The sequence below is a fragment of the Mercenaria mercenaria genome, chromosome 13, assembly GCF_021730395.1.
Source record: "Mercenaria mercenaria strain notata chromosome 13, MADL_Memer_1, whole genome shotgun sequence".
NCBI classification, from domain to species: domain Eukaryota; kingdom Metazoa; phylum Mollusca; class Bivalvia; order Venerida; family Veneridae; genus Mercenaria; species Mercenaria mercenaria.
The window spans coordinates 79,764,740-79,789,570 of NC_069373.1; the positions used below are offsets into that span (position 1 = coordinate 79,764,740).

Here is a 24,831-nt window from a genome sequence, read left to right on the forward strand (position 1 = left end):
TGTTCGCAATTATTACATTAGCACCTGTACAACGTTTTGGTTATGTCTCCCTCTTTTTCTGATATGAGCAGAAGCTGGATATTTCAGATACAGACAGCTACATACACGTACTAGCCTACTATAACTTCCACCATATGCAGATGTTTTACTTCACCACACTAATGTCTAGCTTTGAATAAAGGAACAAAACACGCAAGCCATTCCTTCTGGCTTCTTTTTCGTTGACCTGCCCGATTTCTACGTGTCATCTGACAACGAGCTGTTAATGTTGCTAAGCACCCGATCACATCCGGTCTCCTCTGACGCGAAATAACAAGAACTCTCCTACAAGAGAGCATTGATAGAGCCCATAATCATTCTAACGAAGTCGCCATCACTGGTGACTTTAATATAAATCTATTATACGAACATTCTAACAAAATATCAAGACTTATGACATCATATAGCTCTTGACAACTAATTTCTGAGCCAAGCCATTTTACTTAAAACTCCCAATTTCTAAGCGACCTTGTATTTGTAAACAATCCGCAACATGTCATATCAAGTTTCACCGCAGATCCTTTTATACCTGATCTCACATGATTCCATTGTTCATTGTAGTTTTTAAATTTCAGAAACCTAAAATTAACCTTAACCCTCATTTGAAAAAAAGATACTGCATGGAAATACATGTACGACCAAGCCGACTTTGATAGTTATCGAGAAGAACTTGATCAAATCGGCTGGGATACGCTATTAAATACCGATGACTTAGATTCTGTAAAAAGACTACTTAATGTTGCCTCTGAAACAATTCCTTCTAAAATTGTCACTATTCGTCCTGCAGATATACCATGGTTTCATTCCGGAATTCGAAAACTAATCAGACAAAAAAATCCCAGACTTTTCAGGAAGACAAAGTTGGACAAAAGCGAATCAACCTGGAAAAAGTTCAAACAAAACTAAGAAAAGCCAAAATCCACTTTAAAAATACAAAAATTGACAAAATTAATCAAGAAAATATCTATACTAAAATATGGTTTAAACTTTCTAAGAAAATTACCAATAAATTCAAGTCAACCGACTTACCTGTATTGTCTTACAATGGTAGGACAGCGATACATAGAAATTACTGTTTCGACCACAGCTACACAATGGAGAGTCAATTAATGAACGCCGATGGAGATCAAAGTTTAGTAAACTACAACCAAGTCTTGGGCGCGTAAGAAGCATCTGGAACCTACGCTGACTAAAATTCGGCTTTAGATTGCTTCTTGAATTTGAAAACATTTTTGAAAGAATGGATGGTTAGGCCTACACATGACAACCTTCTGTTCGGCAACGAGCATCTGGCTTTCGAACAAAATAAGCATGTCATATACAAAGCTGAACAATTCATAGCTGAGACAGGTCGTTTTGATCCTAGTCACAACGGTTGAGGGATGGGGTCCCCGAGTAGCTAAATATATTTTTTACATTATTTTCTTCACTTTTTTCTTTGTCGTATTATTTGCATCTGTCTACATAAGGCAGTTTAAGAAAGCTCTACTCAGATTTATTTTTTCCCCTCTCATTTTTTCTTATTTTTTTCTCACTTTGTTTTTCTAGATTTATCTATATTGTTTTGATAATTTAACAGTGTTGTTCTTGTTGCAACCTGTCATAACAATAAAATCTATTTGCATATACACAAAATGCTTAAGTACGGAATCCGGTTAGTGCGGAAAGTCAGTGGTTCTATCCAGGTGCCCACTCGTGACGAAATAATGCACGGAGGGGCATCTGAGGTCTTCCTCCACCATCAAAGCTGGAAAGTCGCCATATGACCTATAATTGTGTCGGTGCGACGTTAAACCCAACAAAATAAATAAATAAATACTACGAAATTGCCTATAGATCTGATGTGACCGATAGAAAAAAAATCTGTTTACATAGTTGTTCCCCTTACTAGCTATACCGCCATGTTTGTTTACACACCATGAAAATCAATTGCGAAATGTTGAAAGGTATAAAATTCAGAATCTATTAGGACTGTACATACAAAGGTTTGATATAATTATTATATATCTAAATCAAATTTATGAAACCGTATTGATCAGCTAACAATTAAAGGTTTGTTTAAATCTGACTAATAAATTAGGCTATATGAAAAGTCGATAGATACTCGTACTTGTCTAGATATCACTAATAGTAAGTTATAACTATAACAGAATATTTAGGTCAGCGTGTAAATCATTTCGCTATATATGGATAATGCGGATATATTTACCATTACCCTTGTATGTGTGGTTATGGATGTGTGTGTGTGTGTGTGTGTGTGTGTGTGTGTGTGTGTGACGAATTGTTTTCTATGTACTCTTAGCTTTCAACTAGCAAACACCACCACTTCTTATCTTGGATATAAATGAGCATTTGAAAATTAATTATAGAGATAATTAAATGTATAAATATTGGGTATAAAGTCACGACCTCACGATTTTTGCCCATAATTTAAGGTCACAATACACACTAAAAAGGAAAGTGCTTGTATTTCAAATGGTTTCCTATTTTAAAAGGCCAGTGGAATGCAGTAATTGTGGTAAATTCAGATATTGCGAAACATAGACGTGAACTGAGACTAACCACAAGACAGATAATAAAGAATTTGTCACAAAATTAAAAGTTTTGTAATTTTTCTTTTATCTATGCAATACAAATGCCTGTCTATTTTAGAGAAAAGAGCCAATATTCATATTCTGTTTTTTAATAGGCCTTAACGTGATATTGATATAAAAACCCTATTTAGGTCAATGACTGATGTGTAATTTTATATATGTAAGGAACAATAATGAAGACTTTATATGGTTTAAAATGCCTCAAGTTAGGCCTACTGGCATCTAGTCCAATATACAATAGCAATATAGCTAAAAATCAATAACCATATAGTTGATATGACCATTGATCCATTTTTCAATTGGTACTGCAATGCAAACTTGTATGAACTTAGACGGGGGTTGCTAAATAGACGAGAAACTGTCTTGTAAATCTATGGGTACACATTAGAACTTTTTCTTATACGTTTCGGCAAAGGCCCGTGACGAAGTGGGAAACTTATATTGGAAAAATGCTAATTTTGAGAAGAGAAGAATGTTCATTCTATATATGGACCGTAAACTGGCTATCCGAATATATGTCTGTCAGGAACGCCATACTGTTTCGGTGAAGATACAGTTGATTTTATAGTAGTTCCAATTTCTCTGACAGTATATAAAATGTCAAATAATGTATTTACTGTAAACCTTTTTACAATTGTCCAGGACATGGTCTTTCGCAATATTACCGTTAATGATTGTGAGGAGTTATATGTATACTATATGCGGATGTGGTCATTTTGATTTAGTGTAAAGAGAAATTATAACTGTATAGATAATGTAAGTACTGTGCCGGTGGCAAGTGGTGATTGTAAACAGGTACTGTGCATACTTTATAAATAGTAATAGTTTTAAATAATCTGCTGCGACTACATTGGATGTTTTTTTTTCTTCTTCAAAATTTCAACTAGCTTTATTCATAGGAAAACAACCAAATTGCTATTTACATAAAATGGGTCACGGTCTGATTGCAACTATATATTCGTATACATTTTATCGCTGTAACCGGACACCATCCATTAAACTTCATTAACGCTTCAATAAACTTTTATTAATATTGTAATGCATCAAAGAAGTTCACTTATACAGTTCGATTACTAGGTCATACGTGTTTACACGTTTTCAAACCAAAATTTCTCTACCTACAAAATGACCTTTCTACTTTTTTATTATGTTTTGTTTTAGCTTGAGCTCACGTTTTTCTTATCCAAGACGCACTAAAATATGGAACACTGAGTTAAGGTTACAAAACGCAATCTTTAATGTTTACAAACATGATGATTACGAAACCGAACTGCAAATGACTCCGGTGACGAATAAGAAAATAATTTTGAATTAAAAGAATGTTTTCACTATCAATGTTTGAATGTTAAGTGAAATATAAAACATTAAAAAGAAAACTACAACGCAATATTGCACACTGCTGTTTTTGCAAAATAATTATAATGAAGAAACCGGCTTAAATTCTTAATAATGTTAGAAAACAAATATAATAACACGCGTTTTGTCGCAATATTTTTAAACAAGTATTTTAGATAAATTGAACAAAACTTTTAATTAGAAGCAATACAGCATGAATTGCACGTGCATATTATAACAGATAACGGTGCACGCTGTTTTGCAAGGTATAGCCATGACAGTGAGTCGGTATCTTGAAATGAAAATCACAAGCAGTCCATATTTGCCAGACACGTTACCTAGAAGGTGAATAGGCTGAAGCACTACAAAGGGGGGGGGGGGGGGTCGCAGTTAGGTGTCTGCGCAAAATGTTTTTTGATTTTCTCTATATTTTATGACAATATACCTACATGTATTAAGTTTCATTCACAAGTGTTACTGTTATCAGTTTTGACTTATTTTTGTAGAAATTCACATTTAAAGTGGGTGGGGTAATTTGACATGTAACCAGCCAGGAACACAATCTCCGCCGCGTTTTTAAAAATGGTTCAATCTTTTTACCTGGAACTTTCGTGATAAAATAACTATGCAATGGACATTTACACAACATGTTGCGTTTTAAATTGTCTTGAATACTTTTTTCTACACAGAGCCACAAAGTGGCCTAATCAAATTTACTGATTTTCAATGGACGAACTTCACCAAAAATCTAAAACATTTTTTATTAGTTGAGGTATTTAGATGTTATTTTCAGCAGATATTATAAGCTAAATAAACATTAAAATGACAATATATCAGTACACTCTGATTAATATTGGAAGAGTGGTACACTCTCAAACTAGGGAAAAGTGGGTGGGGTAAATAAACATGCGAAGCTAAACATTCGAAGCAACACAACTATAGGAATAATAATTTTGCAGTTCAAGAAATGGCCTCAGATTATCTACTTCTATCTTACTTATGCCCGTATGAGTGGTGGGAGCATATAGATTTGGTCTTGTCCGTGCATCCGTGTGTCTGAGCGTCCGTCCGTCGCCCGAAGTTCTTGAGGCACCTGGTGAAAATATGTGTTTTTGACTATGTCAGGGGCCATAACTCTGGAAATAAGGGGCGGAGCCAGACAAAAAATAAAAGGTACGCAAGTACATATCACGATAAAGACTCGTGCAACTTTTCATCAATTTATATCAAATACTTTTTGAGCTAGATGCAACAAGAACTTCGTGCGACGGACGGACGCTCACATGCACGGACAAGACCAAATCTATATGCCCCTGCCACTCATACGGGCATAAGTAAGATAGAAGTAGATAATCTGAGGCCATTTCTTGAACTGCAAAATTATTATTCCTATAGTTGTGTTGCTTCGAATGTTAAGCTTCGCATGTTTATTTACCCCACCCACTTTTCTCTAGTTTGAGAGTGTACCACTCTTCCAATATTAATCAGAGTGTACTGATATATTGTCATTTTAATGTTTATTTAGCTTACAATATCTGCTGAAAATAACACCTAAATATCTCAACTAATAAAAAATGTTTTAGATTTTTGGTGAAATTCGTCCATTGAAAATCAGTAAATTTCATTAGGCCACTTTGTGGCTCTGTGTTGAAAAAAGTATTCAAGACAATTTAAAACGCAACACGTTGTGTAAATGTCCATTGCATAGTTATTTTATCACGAAAGTTCCAGGTAAACAGTTTGAACCATTTTTATAAACGCGGCGGAGATTGTGTTCCTGGCTGGTTACATGTCAAATTACCCCACCCACTTTAAATGTGAATTTCTATAAAAATAAGTCAAAACTGATAACAGTAACACTTGTGAATGAAACTTAATACATGTAGGTGTATTGTCATAAAATATAAAGAAAATCAAAAAACATTTTGCGCAGACACCTAACTGCGACCCCCCCTTTACATACATCAGCGAGGTAATACACTAGTGTATAAGATAAACTGTTGTAGGACATCAACGATTGACTTTTCAAAAGCCTTGTCACAAAAAAAATATTACAAAAACAAATACACAAACATTTCCTATGTTTGAGATGGGTACTTATTTTTATGAGAACGTAAACAAGAGTTATGGAATAACTTGTACATGATACGACATTTGATCATCACATTAACAAGGTGTGTGCTGTTTTAGTTCATTTCTACAAATGGTAACTAAGATACCATGTTCCACGAAACAACTTGGGTCGAAAAAAAGGCATAACTTTCAGTGTACGAAATTCAGATTTGAATCCAATAGCCCGTTCGGGCTACCAGATTTAAAAATTTCCAAGCCCAACACCAATTTCACTAGCCCGAACTTTAACACCTTAAAATACATAATTTTTGCACCATATAACACAAAGAGACATACAGTATATGTTTGCCATGTTTTTGAAAAATTTTAACTCGAAATACTCCAGTCCAGATCAGCATCGTCAGAATCCAAAAGCATCGGACATGACACTCCTTGCCAAAACGAAATCTAAACTGTTATGCCCGATTTTTTAGGATCCGCACTCGCCAATTACTGCAACTCGGACTGTTGACAATTTGTAAGATGTAATACCGAGTGCTGAATACACATTACACACACGCTGATAGCATAATTTAAGCTCCACCTACTGCAGGTACTTGTGAGATTTTCGCGAGAAGTGTGAAAGCTAATCAAATTATCCGTTACGCTAGAGGTGATTGTGTTCAGCCAATTAGAGCTGCGGTTACGTCTTTGACACTGTGTTTGATTGTCAACATGTAAGAGTGCAAAAACCAATAATTCCATAAGCGTTTCTCAGTCTGGAAAATCACGATGCAGTACTCGATTAATTAGCATGTTTTTTTTTAAACAAATGAGGAAAATTCGGTAGCCCAGTCGGGCTTGTACCTGTGGAAAATCGGTAGCCCGAGCTGAAATTTGGTAGCCACGGGCTGTCGGACTACCGTGAATTTCGAACACTGAACTTTGTGAAAAAGCAAATAGAGTTAAATAATTTCATATCAGAGCTTCATAGTGAACAAGTGTGCGATGTTTTCAGTTTCTTTCTAGTAAGTGGTTACTAAGATACCAGGTTAAATGAAACAACTTAACCATTCTAGTGAAAAGTTGAAAAGGGGACACAACTTTGTGAAAAGCAAAATTGAGATATATAATTTGTGCACTGCATGTCATATTATCACAGTTAACAAATGTATGGAGTTACAATCCATTCCTACAAGTGGTAACTTATATATAACAGCTTACATTAAAATAACTATAGTTGGGAAACGGACGTCAATGCAGACGCCGACGCCGATCGGAGTGGGTTAGTGCAGTAGCTGCATCGATTCTCCAGATAGACAAGCTAAAGTTCCAGCACATTGTATTAAAACAAAACTGAGACCAAATGATATTATAACCCTTAGCCTGCTGGCGGCATTTACAGATTCTGCCTTTGCGACCAGTGCAGACCAAGATCAGCCTGCACATCCGTGCAGGCTGATCATGGTCTGCACTGTTCGCTATTCAGCCAGTAAATTTTCAGTGAACACCCCTTCAAATAATAAATGGTATTGCCCGAATAGAAAGACGGACAAGTTTATTATAGAAATTTAGCAGGGTAAGGGTTAATACATGCAAACTGTCGCTGTTACGATTTTTAGGTCTTAGGATTTATCTACGTTAGTTTTCGCTGCGACGTCAGCTTTTAATGAAAATCAAAAATGTTAAAATAATACGCTATATATACATAATAATTTTGCTCTGTGTAAAATTTCAAATAATTTGATTTATCATACACAGTATTATGTAGGGTCGTACTAGAAGTTTTGTTCAGTACATATCAAGCAAGGAAACTGCTATCAAATACTATAAACATACACGACATGGAAGTCGCATTCATCAGTATCAAATTTTGAAATCTGAAATTTACTCTTAGACTTAGACCGGTAAATATTCATTTTGTATAAAAACTTTGTTTTAAAGCATGTTTGTACTTATGCGACTTTGTTGAACTGTCTGTCAACAGGACGGAAGGAAAAATTGTATTTTGACGTCTAAGTCAAGTTTTATGAATACGCGCCTTGGCGTCTTTATCCAACTACGTCACATATACTGGACTGGATAGTTATTTGTGTTAATTTTATGTACCGTATTATTCATAGAGACTTTGGTGACTATGTTAAAATTTTACTCATTCGTTTTAGCTCAACGGTGATGAAAGCTTCAAGCTTATCTGAATACAATACAATACATATACTTTTATATTTTTTGAATAACTCACTAGTTCACGAGTTTTAACCCACGACACTTGTATTGATTGTTTAACATGTATTGCAAGTCAGTGACTTCGCACATGACATGTATTGCAAGTCAGTGACTTCGCACATAACATGTATTGCAAGTCAGTGACTTCGCACGTGACCTTGGAAGTTGGAATACAGATACATGTATTGTACTTGTAAAATAATAGGCAGTATTTCCTATTTCATAATTCGTTACTTTTACAACCAACAGTGCATGTTACTTTGAATGTAAAATTTTACCAAAATTCTTCAAAGTAAAAAATGCTATGCAGGGCCTCAACATGCTGGATTTACCCCATGTTAATCAGTAAATACATTAGAATCATTAGAAAATCATTTAAAATTTGTAGAGACACATATTTATCTAAAATAGTTAGTGCCTAGTGCCTGCTTGAAGTTTGTTTTTTTAGTTTCTCTGCCTCTACCGTATATAAAGTGAGAATACGTACAAGTGCCTTCAATAACAGGTCAGGTTTGTTTAATTTACATGTAAATAGCAGTCGAATACTTGTAGCTAAACAGGTATTACTCTGTGTTTTTGCCTGCTGGAATCGACATCCGTTTGAATTTTTGCTTATTATCAGCCGGCAATTCCCTTATCAATCTAGCAGTGAGCGGACATATGTTGATCTGCTGGCGGATACATAAGAAATAAATTCGTACACAGCATGTTTATTACGTATAATACATGACTGCAATCTGAGACACTTTCTGCTAAAACATACATGGACATAAAACTACCGATCATCATTTTATCATGTCAATAACTTACTGAATACTTTATATTCTCTTCGGGCTCAGTTGTTCGAAACTTTAACCGGCTGTTAAACTTTGATTCGAAATGTTAGTCTTGGCGGGAAACATTAGTAAAATGTTTTGATTTAACTGGCAAGGCTTTTGAATGTTCAAAATCCTTTACTCAAATGTTTGTTTTGTTAAGTTTTCTAAAAAAGTCGAAATATAAACCTAAATGATAATCAAATGATTTTTTTAACCAGAATTAAGTCTCACGGAGGCAAATATCTTCTGTTAACGAGCTTGAATTTACATCCGAAGCAGGAGTTATTCTTATAAACCAACTGTTTGTAGTAGTGTTTGGTGTAATTAGAAATTAATGCGGCAAAATTGGAGTTATTAAGCAATGAGTGTTTTGTATGTTCACAGACTGACAGTTTGCCATGGGTTCTACGCAAAGCAAAGGTCAAACGAAACGAGCACCTGTTCAAGCGCGTGCTCTTCAACCGAGAATCAATCTTCCAGAGTTACCTCCCTATCAAGGATATCCGATTCAGTATCACCACATCATAATCAACGCAACGCTTGATGTACAAGCACACTTCAGTTTTATGGCGCCAAACATGTCAATTCAAGCCACCAACGTGGAGCAGTACTATCCACAGCTAGCTGCTATGTACGACCAGGGCTATAAAATGTTGGTGTTTGTTTCACTACCTGGTTCTACCAAAAACTACGGACTTGCGTCCCTTGGCCAGAGCCAGATGACTATTAAATTTCAAGGAATATTTCGGAAATTGTTACCAGAAGAAATGGGACAGCAGTGGGAGCTAAGGGTTGAGAAATCGACCTTAATCAACCAGATGTTTATGCAGTGGTCGGGTAACCTGTTCCTGAACTCTGGGAGTCACACTGGAAGCATGACTGATAATAACCATATATTTCAAACTCTGAACAATATCTCACAGAATGGTGGTAGATTAATCAGCGTTGAGCTAACTGGAATGGCGGGACAGCAGATGGAGATGCAAAGACAGATGATGCAGGGACATGCACAGAGGCAGCTCTGGTCAACTGGGACAATGCCAATGATGCGTGAGTACTTTGATCACCCTATTTTTGTCGTCGTCGTCCGTCGTGCACCGTCAGCAATTTTTAGCCCAATGAAACTTGGTCAGAACATTCCGTCTATAAAATCTCGAACGAGTTTTTATGGGTCAGGATCATGTTGGGTCAAAAAGTAGGTCACTAGGTCAAGTAATAGGAAAACCTTGTTAACATTTTAGTGGCCGCAGTTCCTACCTCATCTTAAGGAAATTTTGTCAGAATGTTTGTCTCTATGAAATCTGGTACAAGTAAAAATGGGGTATCTGAGGTCAAAAACTAGGGCATTAGTTCAAATTATAGAAAAACCTTGTTAATGCTCTAGAAGCCACGATTTCATTTTGATCTTCTTAAAGTTTTCACAGAATGTTTGTCTTTATGGAATGGTTATATTTAAATCGTGATAACAGGAGGTCAGAAACTGGGTCACTAGGTCACTAGAGGCAATAATTTATACTTGATTATTATTAAATTGTCAGAATTTTTGTCTCTATAAAGTCTAGGTCAAGTTCAAAACTGGATTATCTAGGTCAAAAGCTAGGTCACTAGATCAAGTCATAGAAAGACATTGTTAACACTCAGAAGGCCATATTTTCTATCTGATCTTCATGAGACTTTATGGGGATGTTTGTATGTTTAAAATCTAGGATAAAGTTGTAACTGGGTCACTTTGGATGAAAAGTCTAGGTCATTAGGTCAGATCTTAAAAAAAATTGTTAACACTGTAGAGGCCACTTTTTGACTAGATTATCATATAGTTTGATCAGAATGTTTTTCTGTATGGAATCTTGGTAAAATTTAACAGTGGTTTATCTGAGGTCAAAAACTATGTCATTAGGTCAAATCATAGAACATCATGATCAGTCTGATTTACATAAAACATGGGCCAAACGCTTGTCTCTACGAATCTAGGCCAAATTAGATGCTAGATTATCTGAAGTAAGAACTTAGTCAGACGAGCTATACAGAGCCTTCGGGATCCACTTGTATATCTAGTTATAAAACTGAATTTGATACTGTTGCGATTCATTAACATGGCATTGCTATCGTCGGTAAGGATTGAATTTTGGATTTTTATGACGTTTGGAATGCCTATGCCTATGTTTTCCGGTAACTGACTGAACCAAACTTGATTGTACAGTGCTGCTACTGGCTGAAAACGAGTTTCGGGAACATAGCTTATTATATAGTTCCGTTCCTAAGTCCGCCCTGCCACGTAACTGGCGTAAATTTATTACCATATCATTTTTTTAATTGCAGAGGTAGCTGTTGACGTATTTTACGAGATTCCGCGCCAGCCATCCAGTGAGAGATATGTTTATCAAGTTGTCAGTTGTCCTATGCAGTCCACTTTCCAATACAGCTTTCCTCACGGTCAGTTTCATTCTGTAATAAACTGGGAGGCAATATTGACCCAGTATCTGGGAACTGGCTGGAAACTGGTTGAAATATTTGAAGACTACTCTGTCTCCTCCATGACACAGATGAGCGGCTTCTCCTCTAATATCACGCAAAACAAGAATTGTCTGTGGATCTTTGAAAAGCCAGCATCACGGTTAAACGATAACACGCCGTACTACGAGGGAACAATGGTCGAACATTGGTTCAAGACGAAAACTGAGCTACATGGGATGGGTTTCGGCGGGGCTTCGGTAAACGTGACGACAGACTGGGAACCAGTGATCGAACATTTTGGGAAAATAGGTTGGCAGGTAGTGAGAATATTGGAAACACCGGATAGCAGAATTGAGGGAGCATTCAACCCGACTATACACACCAGGCAGATGATTTTCTTTCAGCGTTTAATTGCAGGCAAGTCGGATGTTGCTGGAGCGAGTTCATCGCAACCGCAACCCCAACCGGAAGCTACTGGGGATCCAGCGCCTCCACCGTCGTATAATGAATTATACGCTGAAAAATAAACCACAGTTAAAATTAATCATATACTGATAAGTTTTAGTAAAGGAGGGTGTACACGCAATTTTCGTACTTACAACATGTTTTCAAAAATATGTCATTTTAACTGTTATTAAGAAATTCGCCGATGAAGGTTTGCTTTTTTCGGCAATTGTTTGTTAATGTTATTGTTTTGCATTGAACATGTATATATCACTATCTAGAGGTGAACTATTGTTTTTAGCTCACCTGTCACGTAGAGACAAGGTGAGCTTTTGTGATCGTCCGTCGTCCGTCCACAATTTCTTGTGAACACGATAGAGACCAAATTTTGCAATCAGTTTGAATCAAACTTGCGCACACAACTTGTATTGGCATAATATCTCGGTTCCTTTCGAAAACTGGCCAGATCCCATCGTAGGTTCCAGAGTTGTAGCTCCGTAAAGAGCCAAAATTTGCTATTTTGGCTTTTGCAGCAATATAGAGACCTCATTTATGGTTTAATTTGGAACAAACTTGCAAAATATCTTTAACAACAATAGATTTAGGATTCCATGATGAATCCATCAGATCCAATTGTAGGTTCCAGAGTTACGGCCCCTGATTGACCCCTGAAGGAGCTAAAATTTGTTAATTTTTACCCTATGAACACAAAAGAAGTGACATTTTACATTCAATTTTAACAAGACTTGTACACAACTTAAGTCACAATAAGATCTCAGTTTCTTTTGAAAACCGGCTAGATTTCTTCATGGGTTCTAGAGTTACTGCCCCTGAAAGGGGCATAATTTTCTATTTTTGTCCCATTCAGCGATATAGAGGTTTCATTTATGCTTTGATTTGATACAAACTTGCACAGGATGTTTATCTTGATGATCTCTAGGCCAAGTTCGAAACCGGGTCATGCGGGGTCAGAAACTAGGTCACCAGGTCAAATCAAAGGAAAAGCTTGTTAACACCCTAGAGGCCACATTTATGACCCTATCTACATGAAACTTGGTTTAACTTGATGATTCCTATTCCAAGTTTAAGACTGAGTCATGTGGGTTCAAAAACTAGGTTTCTCGGTCAAATCGAAGGAAAAGCTTGTTAACACTCTTGGGGCAACATTTATGACCCGATCTTCATGAAATTTGGCAGAATGTTTATCTTGATTATTCCTAGGCCAAGATTGAAACTGGGTCATGTAGGGTTAAAAACTAGGTCACCAGCTCAAATCTAAGGAAAAGCTTGTTAACACACTAGAGGCCATATTTATGACCCTATCTTCATGAAACTTAGTCAGAATGTTAATCTTGATAATTCCTAGGCCAGATTCGAAACTAGGTCATGTGGGATCAAAAACTAGGTCACCACCCAAATCAAAGGAAAAGCTTGTTAACACTGTAGAGGCCATATTTATGACCCTATCTCCATGAAATTTGGTCAGAATGTTTATCTTGATGATTCCTAGGCCAAGTTTGAAACTGGGTCATGTAGGATCAAAAACTAGGTCACCAGCTCAAATCAAAGGAAAAGCTTGTTAACACACTAGAGGCCATATTTATGACCCTGTCTTCATGAAACTTAGTCAGAATGTTTATCTTGATGATCCTAGGCCAGATTCGAAACTAGGTCATGTGGGATAAAAAACTAGGTCACCACTCAAATCAAAGGAAAAGCTTGTTAATACTGTAGAGGCCATATTTAGTTTAAACATATTTTTATTCCGAATATATAATTACAACACAACATTTCAGGAATTGGACAGAAAGCTATATTAGCTTACAGTTGTCCTCTTCTTAAAAGAGGCCATATTCATGACCCTGTCTTCATGAAACTTGGTTAGAATGTTTATCTTGATGGTTCCAAGGCCAAGTTTAATAGATGAGCGTTGTAGGGTCATCATAAGCCTCTTGTTTTGTTTATCCTGTATCCTAGACATACAAGATCAACTTGAGATTAAGAATTGTCGATAGTTTTTGTTTTATCAAGTTTCGTGCTGTTATATATGGAAATCACTTTTCACTGCAGCTCATCTCAGTGTTTTAATGTTTGAGATTTCAGAAATTGAACTTGAAAGGGTTTTTGGCAGAAAGATTAATAAACAAGTATCTAGGAATGTAACGACGCATGCCAAACATCACCATCTTTTCGGTTAAGTTATTCATCATTATTGTATATTTTATCTTTGAACACATATGTATTTATCATAGTTACCATCTGATTAGTGTAAAGACGTTCACTTGAACAGGGCCTGTGTCGCCGCCGGCTCCGAATCACGTACCTCTCACCGCTGTATGTTCGACACATCACTTTTAATGAAGAATTCTTTCAATTGAGGAAACCATTGAGCTGGTTTACGGAAGGTCGGTGGTTATACCTATGTGCCCGCTCGTGCCTGGGATCTTCTTCAGTCAGCAAAAACTGGAAGGTCGTTATATGACATAATTAAGGGGCTGTCGTGGCCGAGTAGTTAAGATCGTTGACTTCCAAGCTTACCACTCACCGATATGGGTTCGAGCCCCGCTCGGGGCGTTTAATTCCTCATAAGCGGAAACCGTCCAGCTGCCTTACGAAAGGTTGATGGTTCGCCCGTGATTAAATAATGCACGGAGGGGCAACTTGGGTCTCCCAGAACCATTAAAAGCTGGAAAGTCGCCTCATGACTTATAATTGTGTCGGTGTGACGTTAAACCCCACAAAAACAAACTAATAATTATGTCGATATGTCGTTAATTAAAACCCTACAAAACTTACGTATACTGATGTAGATATAATCATTCTACCGACTTCCAAATAATTTATTCGAGCTGCTTGCTACACCTACATCATATTTAGGCTTGGACATTCTGAACTTATGGCTTGATTGTGTTAAAACTGTAATGTTCTATATTTTGTCCCACTACCTCAACCTGTCTCACACCTGGTCTTCCAAGGAACATTTCATCTTTTCCTTCTTAGCATTCATACCGTTGTAATTCTGTAAGTGTCTCCAAGATTAATGCTGTAGCACCATTTTTTGTCTTGAAACAAGAAGTTGGACACTTAAACGTTGCATGGCGTAGGTTCCATCTGTTAATAAACAAATGTAGGGAGTCATTTAATGCTGACACTACTAGTTTTTTTCCTATTTTCCAGATAAAAAGTTTCTACCTCCATATTATATACATGAACATGTGCGTAATAAAGCTTTGACGTTGTCGTCGTTTTAGGTATAGGAGACGTTGGTCGAATTTATTTTGTCTATAGGTAAAGAAAGAAGAAATTTCGATGTTTCAGCAGGAATAGCTTACATGTTATACAAAGAATATTTCATTTGTGCCTTTCCACATTGAACTTATTAAACTCGTTTTATAAACTTGATAACATGCAGAGCCTCGCATTTTATTAAACTCGTTTAATAAATTCAATATGAAAATACACTTATGTATTATCCTCTATTTATATGATATAATTGAAACTGTTTTTAATTTAGATTGAATATGAATAGCTTCCTGTCGGAAAGGTCAAAACAGGTTAATAGCTTTAGTGAAAGTGAAAATCAAAATGTTATTTATTATACTTGAATACTACACATCTTACTTATTGGACCTGAAACATATTTATTCATGCGGTAATCTGTAAGATGTATTTTACATCCATCATCGTTTCATGTTTTGAACTTTAAAGACGGGTCGTGCAGTTAAGCCTGCAGCTAATGTAGATCTATATTGTATGCAAATACAGTAAAACTCGGATATAGCGAACTAAGATATAGCAAAAACTGATAGGAAGAACAATTTTAATTCCCCGATTTTTTGCCTTTTTTATCTCATATAAAAGTCTTTGGATACAGCGAACTCAGTTATAGCGAAAACTTGATTACAAGGGATACGATTAAAGTAAGTAGTTATGAGCAATTTCATATATGTGATTCTGATCATTTGTGTTACTTTTTTTCTGTTCCATATATCATAATAATCTAATTTTGGCTTGCTTTTAGCAACAATAAGACTCGGATATTTTATTTCAGAAATGAAAAATGACAACAAAATGTGTACCCAGTACAGAAAGAAAATATTTCCTTTGTATTTTACAGTGTAGAATTATCCAATGCTCCAGAAACAGACGTTTTAGGCTAAATTTTCTTTATAACAGTCTGGTTAAAAAGGTTAAGGAAAAATTTCCAATGTTCTGACGAGTTCACTATATCCGAGTTTTACTGTATTCGGTTCGTGAGCACTGTTTTAAATCTAGCGGTGTCAGTTATATATTTTGGTTTTAATGCTTGTAAATAATATGACTGGTTTTATTTATACAGGTAATATCACTTCATTATGTCTTCAGAATAGCAAATTCCTTTTCGTAAATTTATGTATGTTAACGTTATATGTTTGTGTTTACAAATTAAGTTATATATTTTATTAAAAATTTGTTGTAACTTCACATAGTTTTATTGTCAAATAATGTATGGCTGGGTCGCTTAAAGGCTGTTTCGCCAGCATTTTCTAATATTAAGGACCTTGTACTAGAGGCATGGAAAAAATTGTTTGATTAGGATATAAATTGCATCTACTACACTAGAATTCACTTTATTACTTTTATTTTATTTTTTACTTTTTCAAACTTCATAACAACTGAGTATTCTCTAAAAATATGAAAACTGTTTGTTAATAGAATAAACAATGGATCAACAAACAAGTCTACTTGTTTGACAATGGTCGGAAAGCCTTTTTAAATTGTATTATAAATTGAACGACGACTGGTTGATGCTGGGTTAGCCATTTTGTTTTCTTGACCTCCGCAGTAACTATGAGTCAGTGGTAGGGACAATTGCAAATTTTCTGTTCGTCAGAATGGTAACTTTTCCATATACTCTTCATTAAAACAGCAGGTTGTTTAATAGTTGTTATAAGCTCCACTATTCGGAGAATAGGGGTGCTATTCTACTCGCCCCGGCGTCGGCGTGGGCTTTCTTGCTTAAAGTTTTTCGGCAACCTTTGTTTTTCTTTGTTACTATTGCTTATATCTTACTGTACCTTCACATTAACATTGTTCAGCATGCAAACAAAGTATGTGCAGGGGCTGGGCCCATTATACTCAAGGTCTAGGTCACCAAGGTGTTATACTTAAGTTTTTTTAAGGTTAAAGGTTTTTCGGCAACCTTTATTTTTCTGTTATATCTTTGTTACTATTGCTTATACCTTACTGTAACTTCACATAAACATTTTCCAGCATACAAACAAAGTATATTAAGGGGCTGGGCCCATTATACAGAAGGTCAAGGTCACCAAGGTGTTATACTAAGGTTAATTTTAAAGGTTAAAGTTTTTCGGCAACCTTTGTTTTTCTGTCATATTTTTGTTACTATTGCTTATATCTTACTGTAAGTTCACATAAACAGTGTCTAGCATACAAACAAAATATTTGCAGGGGCTGTGCCTATTATACGCAAGGTCAAGGTCACCAAGGTGTTATACTTGGAATTATTTTCATGTTAAATTTTTACGAAAGCTTCTTTGCTAGACATATCTTTGGTACTTTAACAGATAACGAGTTGAAATTAAAACTATTTCTTTATAATCATCATCTGCATGTGTTGTTACAATCCCCATAACTTTAATTGTATTTTTAACAGAATTATGCCCCTTTCATACTTAAAGTTTTTTTGGCAATCTTCGCTTTCTGGATATAACTCTAGTACAATATAATTGAGACATAAATTCATTTTACTGTCAAATCGCCGAATAGTGGAGTACGCTGTTTTACGGACTGCTCTTGTTTTCAGTTAAAATCTCATAAGTTTCACAAAACCTCAGATACATTAACGCACTGTCTGTCGTCGCACCGATAAAATGATGTTTGTTTCCCTAGGCTATTATCAAAAAGTATATTTGAGGTAAATATAAAGTTTATGAAGATGCATTTTATCATCAATTTGATGCGATGAGAGATTCTAAGGTAAAACGCAAGTCATCAGTCAAAGTTTTGTTTGCAATCTCAATTTTGCGGCGATAACGAGCAGCCGGCTAATAACGGTGATTTTATCAACAGGTAAAGGTAATCTATACGAGGGATGTTCGAAAATAATTTTAACCAACCTTTGCATTTGTTCATTTTTAAAGTAGATAAAGAATTGGAACACAGTTGTAAAGGTTAACGTTTTAGTTATATTTAGTATAAATTTCAACGGAACCAAATAATAAATGACTTTGCTTTAAAAGTTTGATTAGAGTACAGTCAAATCCGCAAGCACTAAAAAGTAGTTGGATTTGCCAGCTGATTTGGCGCCGACGCTTTGGATTACTGAAAACATGACATTGTGGTCGAGACCAAAAGTGGAATTATGTAAATGTGTTTGTGTTAATCTTAAGTAAATTTTTGGAATCGTCTGTCTTTTCGTAAAGGACATCCCTCAGAGGTTCGTCAAAATCCCGTTCATATATACATACATGGCAGACTTCTAGTATAACAGAATCATGGTAAAGAAATAGCCAACTCAAGAGTTTGAATTTGAAAAGAAATCTGTTTTTTTTATTTCAATATTTGGTGAAGACACTGAACAGCAAGGCTGAAATACGTATACTGTTAGAGTAAAATACAAATTAAGGCTGAAGATAAACACTCAAAAATCAACACTGTTAAAAGAAGAAACAGGTGGTGTTACAATTTTTATTTAAATTAAAAAAAAAACCCTATATCTCATTAAATTTTTTTTAACAAAACAGATTGTTTTATTTCTGAATGCTTGGTGACTACAAATACCCGAAAATATGCGACGGAAATGCTCTCTTTTATCTGAAGTACATAGTAGTTGGTAACTACAAATATGTTTTTATGCCTCCGAAGGTGGGCATATTAAAATCGCACTGTCCGTCCGTGCGTCCGGTATTCTTGTCCGGGCTGTTACTCTTCCATCCATAAAGGGATTTTAAAATAACCTGTTCTAGCTCCAAGGTCAAGGTCACACTTAGAGGTCAAAGGTTAACATGGGCTGTTTCGTGTCCGGTCCATAACTCTGCCATCCATGAAGGCATTTTGAAAGAACTTGGCATAAATGTTTACCATAATGAGACGACGTGTCATGCGCAAGACCCAGACCCCTAGCTCCAAGGTCAAGGTCACACTTATAAGTCAAAGGTTAACAGGGTATGTTTCGTGTCCGGTCCATAACTCTGCCATTCATTAAGGCATTTTGAAATTACTTGGCATAAATGTTCCCTATAATGAGATGAGGTGTCATGTGCAAGACCCAGACCCCTAGCTCCAATGTCAAGGTCACACTTAGAAGTCAAAAGTGTTTCTTGTCTGGTCCATAACTCTGCCATTTATCAAGGGATTTGAAAATAATTTGACACAAGAGTTAACCATATTGAGAAGATGTGTCACACTTATGACCGAGGCCTCTAAGGTCAAGGTCACAAAATGATGTGATTTTTTGCGAATACAACTGTGGCATACTTGGGCCTACTTCGGGGGCATTTGTCACCAATAGTGACAGCTCTTAAAGCAAAAATTTGGTTTGCAAAACGTAGACCCGGATGCATTATTTTCAGACATCCCTCGTACATGTACATCAAAGAGGAAGAAAAATAAAATACTAAAACGGGGTTATCGGCTAAAATCTCAATGTGTCGATTCATGTTAAAGCTCACTAAAGGTTTTCGTATGGACTTTAGATGGTCAATACATGTACTGTAACTCAAGTTTTAGGAAATGAAACAGTTATTAAAGATATCCAATGGCCATCTTTCATAAAAATATTTTATCTTTAGATATTTACTTCAGATGTATAAATACCTCATCAAATGTATTAAACAATACTAAATATTTGATTTAAGTTTGCATACAGAGCTACATTCATAAATAAATACCATGCAGTATCAGTTGACTGTTAAAAAACGGCACTTCCATATTTTTATTTACTGCGTAAGTATCACGGTAATTGTGATGGAAAAGAATGAAGTTTATGTTTAATTTAAAACTGACTTGTAGATTATCAATTAATGTGTTTTTCTTATATCTGATAGACTGTGACTGTCTCTTCTACCTTGTCCCGTAAGGACCATCGGTGACCTGTAGATAGGTAAGATTAAAACAAAAAAACTTATTATACTTTGGATGAATGTCCTTTTAAATACAAAGAGCTGTAAGTATTCGTTTTAGACATGCGTGAAAGGACGAGATCACGCAAGATAAAGTTACACTTTTGTTATATCTTATTCAGCGGTATGAAGTCCATTCATCATGGGTGGCTTTTTGAGAAAACATTCAACTCCAGACCAACCAGTCCAGCAAAAGATTGATCTGCCACAACTGTCATCTTACCAAGGGCATCCGATTGAATATTATCAAACTTCCGTCAACGCTGAATTAGATATTCAGTCACATTTCAGTTTTATGGCACCGACTGTGACCATACAGGCCACTAATGAAGAACAGTACTTTCCGGAGCTGGCGGCTATACAAGACCAAGGATATAAAATGCTAGCTTTTGTGTCATTTCCCGGATCTATCAGAAAGTTTGGATTTACTTCCGGCAGAAAAGGTGTCGTAATTACAAAATTTCAAGGAATTTTTCGAAAACTGTTGCCAGACGAGAAAGATCAAAAATGGGACCTGAGAGTTGTAAAGTCAACATTGGTGAATCACATGTTTACGCAATGGAGTGGTAACATCTTTCTGAACGCTGGCTCACAGAGCGGAGGAGTATCTGACAGTTATCATATTTTCCAAACCCTACAGACTATAGCAGAAGAAGGCGGTAGGCTTATCAGTGTGGAGCTTACAGGTATGTCGGAAGAACAGATTGACATACAGAAACAGTATATGGACAGACATGCAAAGATGTCACATGTTACAACAGAGAGAATACCAGAGATGCGTAAGTAATTTATACGTACTTTTACGTTACATGTATTTTGTTGTTAAATGATGTGAATGAAGTCATGCCGCCACTGTTCAGGCTATGGAGATAGTCCTGCTTTAGTGGTGCAGGAAGACACCTTGTGTCTCTGTTTATCAGTCAGACACGGAGTGACACCTGGGTAGAACCATCGGTCATCAAGCTTCATCACAAGTAAGACTTAAACTCACAGAGGTGAAGACCAAGTTATTTGAGGTCAGCGACCGCCATCAATACAACTTCAATGAAGTAAATGATGCCCTATGGTAACGTTACATATTTATAACCGAAATTGAAAACCTGTTACATTTCGGCAAACTTATGTAAAAAAGCCAACTCCCTTAACATTTTATTTGATCACATAGTAAGAAGTACATATGTAGGTAAATCTGCAACCATGAGAAGTTTAATAGTTCAGACGGTCAGGAAGACCTAGTTCTCACTGCAAGATGACTAGAATTCGACCTAGTATCCAGTATTTCATAGATTTCATTATAACAAACATTGTGGCCATTCTTAATGTAAATCAGATAGAATGTGTTCTGGAATGTTAACAAGGTTTTTCTATGACTTTATCTAGTGACCAATGTCAAACTTCTGGGTGACCAATGTCAAACTTCTGGATGACCAATGTTCGAACTTGGCCTAGATTTCATTTTAACACATATTCCGACCAGTTTTCCTGAAAATCAGAAATGTAGCATCTGGAGTGTGAACAATTTTTTTGAAGATCAGTCAGAAAATATTTCCTCTACAGTGTTAACGATTTTTGTTGTATGATTTGAATGAATGAACACTTTCTTACTCTCCGATGATGCAATCTCAGACTTATATCTTGTAATGAGATCAACTCTGCAGTTTCATAAAGATCACGAAAATGTGGCTTCTAGAATATTAACAAAGCCTGATTAATATTTAACCTATTTTTGGTCTATGACCGTGTATCAGGCTCGTGCCAGATTATATTAGGATGAACATTCTAAGTTTCTTTATGATTTGGCCTACATTGTGACCTTTACGGTGCTAGCAGTAAAACTGTTTACGACAGACGGACGATGAACACAGGTTATCATAATAACTTATCTTGAGCACTTTGTGCACGTGAGCTTAAAATACGCGAAATAGTGCTCATTGGCTCCAGTAATGAAAACTTGTGTAAGGTCGCCATTATTTCAAAGCATACTAGCATTGAAAATATCTTTATAAACACTTTGAAAATTCATTTTAGAAGCAATTCTACATTATACAATTCCATTATTTAGCTGATTTCATGTCCAATTAGCGTGATATAATCAAAGACTCCTTTTATGACAAATAATAGCGAAAATCAATCAGTCAGTGATACCTTTCAAATGATGCCATATATTTCAGAGGTAGCCGTAGACGTGTTTTTCGAGATCCCTTGCCAACCGTTAAGTGAGAGATACGTCTACCAGGTTGTCAGCTGTCCATTAGAATCGACCTACCAACACACCTTCCCACACGGTCATTTCTCCTCTGTAATTGATTGGCAAAGCTTGATCTCACAGTATCTCGAAACAGGCTGGAAACTGGTGGAAATATTGGAAGACTATTCCGTGTCTTATCTCACCCAAATGAGTGGTTTTCGACCCAACGGTACGCAAACAAACAATTGTTTATGGATATCTGAGAAGCCGTTGTCACGATTGAATGATAACACGCAATACTATGAGGGAACTATGGTTGAACATTGGGTTACATTACATAGTCATGTACATAGATTGGAATCCGAAGGAGCGACAGTAGTTGAGGCTACAGACTGGGAACCAATTACTGAGCACTTTGGAAAGAAGGGATGGCAGGTTGTGAGAATTCTAAACACTCCTGATACTAGGTTGGAGGGGACGTTTCAGCAGACCACATATGTCAAACAAATGATATTCTTCCAACGTCGTGTTGTAAATAAACAACAAATCACAGAGACAACTCAAACTACATCAAGAGAAACAACATAAGTAAATGTAATTACAGAGAAAGCTTAACCTTCATCAACAGAAACAACGTATGTACATGTAATTACAATGAAAGGTCCAATTACATCAACAAAAACAACGTATGTACATGTAATTACAATGAAAGATCCAATTACATCAACAAAAACAACGTATGTACGTGTAATTACAATGAAAGATCCATTTACATCGACAAAAACATCGTAAGTACATTAATTACAGAGGAAGTTCAAGTGCATTAAAATAAACAACAAAAGTACATCTAATTAAATGATCTGGAATCCTGGATTATAGTAAATATTTATCAGATATTGTTTAGCTTTATATGAAAGCCAATTTAAACAAAATACGAACATTCATGAAAACTACAAATCGCGTAGGTGAATAAAAGAAATACATCTATATAAGATCATTGAGAAGCGTAGAAACTTCGATGTTTTGGTAAAGGCAACTTTTCAGTATGTATTTGCGACAAGTTAACAGTTGTATGCTATGCTTTCTTCTTTTTGTCTGACGGATCAGGTGAAAGACTCCATGACAGGCAGTTCTTAAAGCCCAACGGAACTAAGCGCTTTTGTATCTGTCTGCTGACCATTGATGTTGCCATCTTCTTCAAAGGCACGGAGTACATGCGTTTATAGTTCAAGCTTGCTTGTACCTCAGTTTGTAGTCCAACAAATTTGCCGCGGTCCTGGGAAATATTTAGATAATTTTGTTCATATGGCCAATATCCCCACTCGTTTAGATTGCCCCGTCACAAATATAAAACAATCTAAAGACTACTCAGTTTGTGCTATACATAAACGTATCATGCATTCTGTTACTATTGCGTATGTAAGCGATTCAGTTGGCTGGGATAACTTTTAATTACACTTTAGTACTGTAACTTTGGAAGAATGGTTGTGTTTAAGAGTGAGGTTTGGTGAACAATTAACTTGTCTAAGCTGCCCAGTGGTGTTTTGTCACTGACCTTTCCAAAGTGATCAGTGTTTCTATGTTGGTGTATGTTTATCTAATACAAAAGGTTTCAGTAATTTTCTTATCGTCAGCAAGTGCTTATGCAAATTACTGAGGGCGGTCTTGTTCACATGGTAACCGGCATCGTGTTTATACTCTGGATCACCTGGATGCATGGTTATGTTAACCATCAGCATCTGTGTAGCTTTCTTGTTGGGAAATAAACTGTCAAAGGCCTCGACCTCCAGCTGTAATAGAAAGAATATATGATATGTTAAATCACAGAGAGATACACTTACAAAACGGAGAAAGTGACTTCTCTGACTTGCAACGATATGCCCTGAAAAGCTATTTTCTTGGTGTTCTGACTTCATTGTATTGGTATTGTATTGAATATATTGGTGTACTGATGCTTCGGAATGACTGTTTATATGAGTATTATATTTTCACTGCCTTGTGTAACTGATAGCTTAAAGGCTCATAATGCCTTTGTTAAATATGTGGCTGCCACATTTTCCGCTATGAACATAAAACACATTAATTTTTTGTTAAATCCTATTTCTAATAATTACTTTCTTTAACATCTGTCAAAGGTTTGAACATTGCTGAATATACTAGAATATTTTATTGAATCTATTGTTTTTATTACTTCCCTTTATGGCTCTAACTATAACAGTTCATGTGTAATATTTAAAGTAGTGCTTTTTTAACCATGTAATTACGTATAACATCTATTTGGAAAGCTGTTTCATCTAATTTCAAGATAAAAATTTAAAACATTATGGACCTTTAGAATAGGGCAAGTGTGAGGTTGACATGCTCCAAACACGTTTGAACGCCCCGTTTCCTCTAAATAGGTTACTGACCGTTCCATGGCACGGTCCTATTCTCAACTTGTTTTTTGTCTGTTTCGTTTTATATGTTATGAAGACTGTCTTGTATGTTGGTGGTGTAACTTCTCTTTACCGCCCCCCGTCTCTTATGTCCCTGTCCCAGCTTTTTATGCCCCTCCCTTT

At 36.0% G+C, this 24,831-nt stretch overlaps 3 protein-coding genes across 5 annotated transcripts in view; 2 read left to right on the forward strand and 1 right to left on the reverse strand.

The window, feature by feature from the left end:
* The first annotated feature begins 125 nt into the window (after positions 1-125).
* Positions 126-16,426, forward strand: LOC123529292 (uncharacterized). Of its 2 annotated transcripts, none has more exons than XM_045309562.2 (3): positions 126-2,024; positions 9,449-10,114; positions 11,384-16,426. In XM_045309562.2, exons 2-3 carry the CDS (start codon positions 9,463-9,465, stop codon positions 12,043-12,045), a joined length of 1,314 nt encoding a protein of 437 aa, XP_045165497.2. In that variant the 5' UTR covers positions 126-2,024; positions 9,449-9,462; the 3' UTR covers positions 12,046-16,426. The 2 variants fall into 2 exon arrangements, with proteins under 2 accessions (XP_045165497.2, XP_045165498.2); XM_045309563.2 differs by having other exon boundaries at positions 126-1,985.
* LOC123530223 (uncharacterized) lies at positions 16,221-22,940 on the forward strand. The gene is made up of 3 exons (XM_045310975.2): positions 16,221-16,301; positions 20,208-20,864; positions 22,257-22,940. Exons 2-3 carry the CDS (start codon positions 20,228-20,230, stop codon positions 22,859-22,861), a joined length of 1,242 nt encoding a protein of 413 aa, XP_045166910.2. The 5' UTR covers positions 16,221-16,301; positions 20,208-20,227; the 3' UTR covers positions 22,862-22,940.
* Positions 22,846-24,831, reverse strand: part of LOC123530222 (cadherin-23-like) — a 38,708-nt gene continuing 36,722 nt past the window's right edge. For both annotated transcript variants that reach the window (XM_045310973.2, XM_045310974.2), the window contains exon 20: positions 22,846-24,063. In XM_045310973.2, the coding sequence (XP_045166908.2) occupies positions 23,851-24,063 (213 nt within the window). In that variant the 3' untranslated portion in view covers positions 22,846-23,850. The remainder of the gene's footprint in view (positions 24,064-24,831) is intronic.

Coding starts and splice junctions, on each gene's coding strand:
- LOC123529292 (XM_045309562.2), top strand. CDS start 9,463: ATGGGTTCTACGCAAAGCAAAGGTCAAACGAAACGAGCACCTGTTCAA. Junction 10,115..11,383: donor TGGGACAATGCCAATGATGC/GTGAGTACTTTG, acceptor TTTTAATTGCAG/AGGTAGCTGTTGACGTATTT.
- LOC123530223 (XM_045310975.2), top strand. CDS start 20,228: ATGGGTGGCTTTTTGAGAAAACATTCAACTCCAGACCAACCAGTCCAG. Junction 20,865..22,256: donor AGAGAGAATACCAGAGATGC/GTAAGTAATTTA, acceptor CATATATTTCAG/AGGTAGCCGTAGACGTGTTT.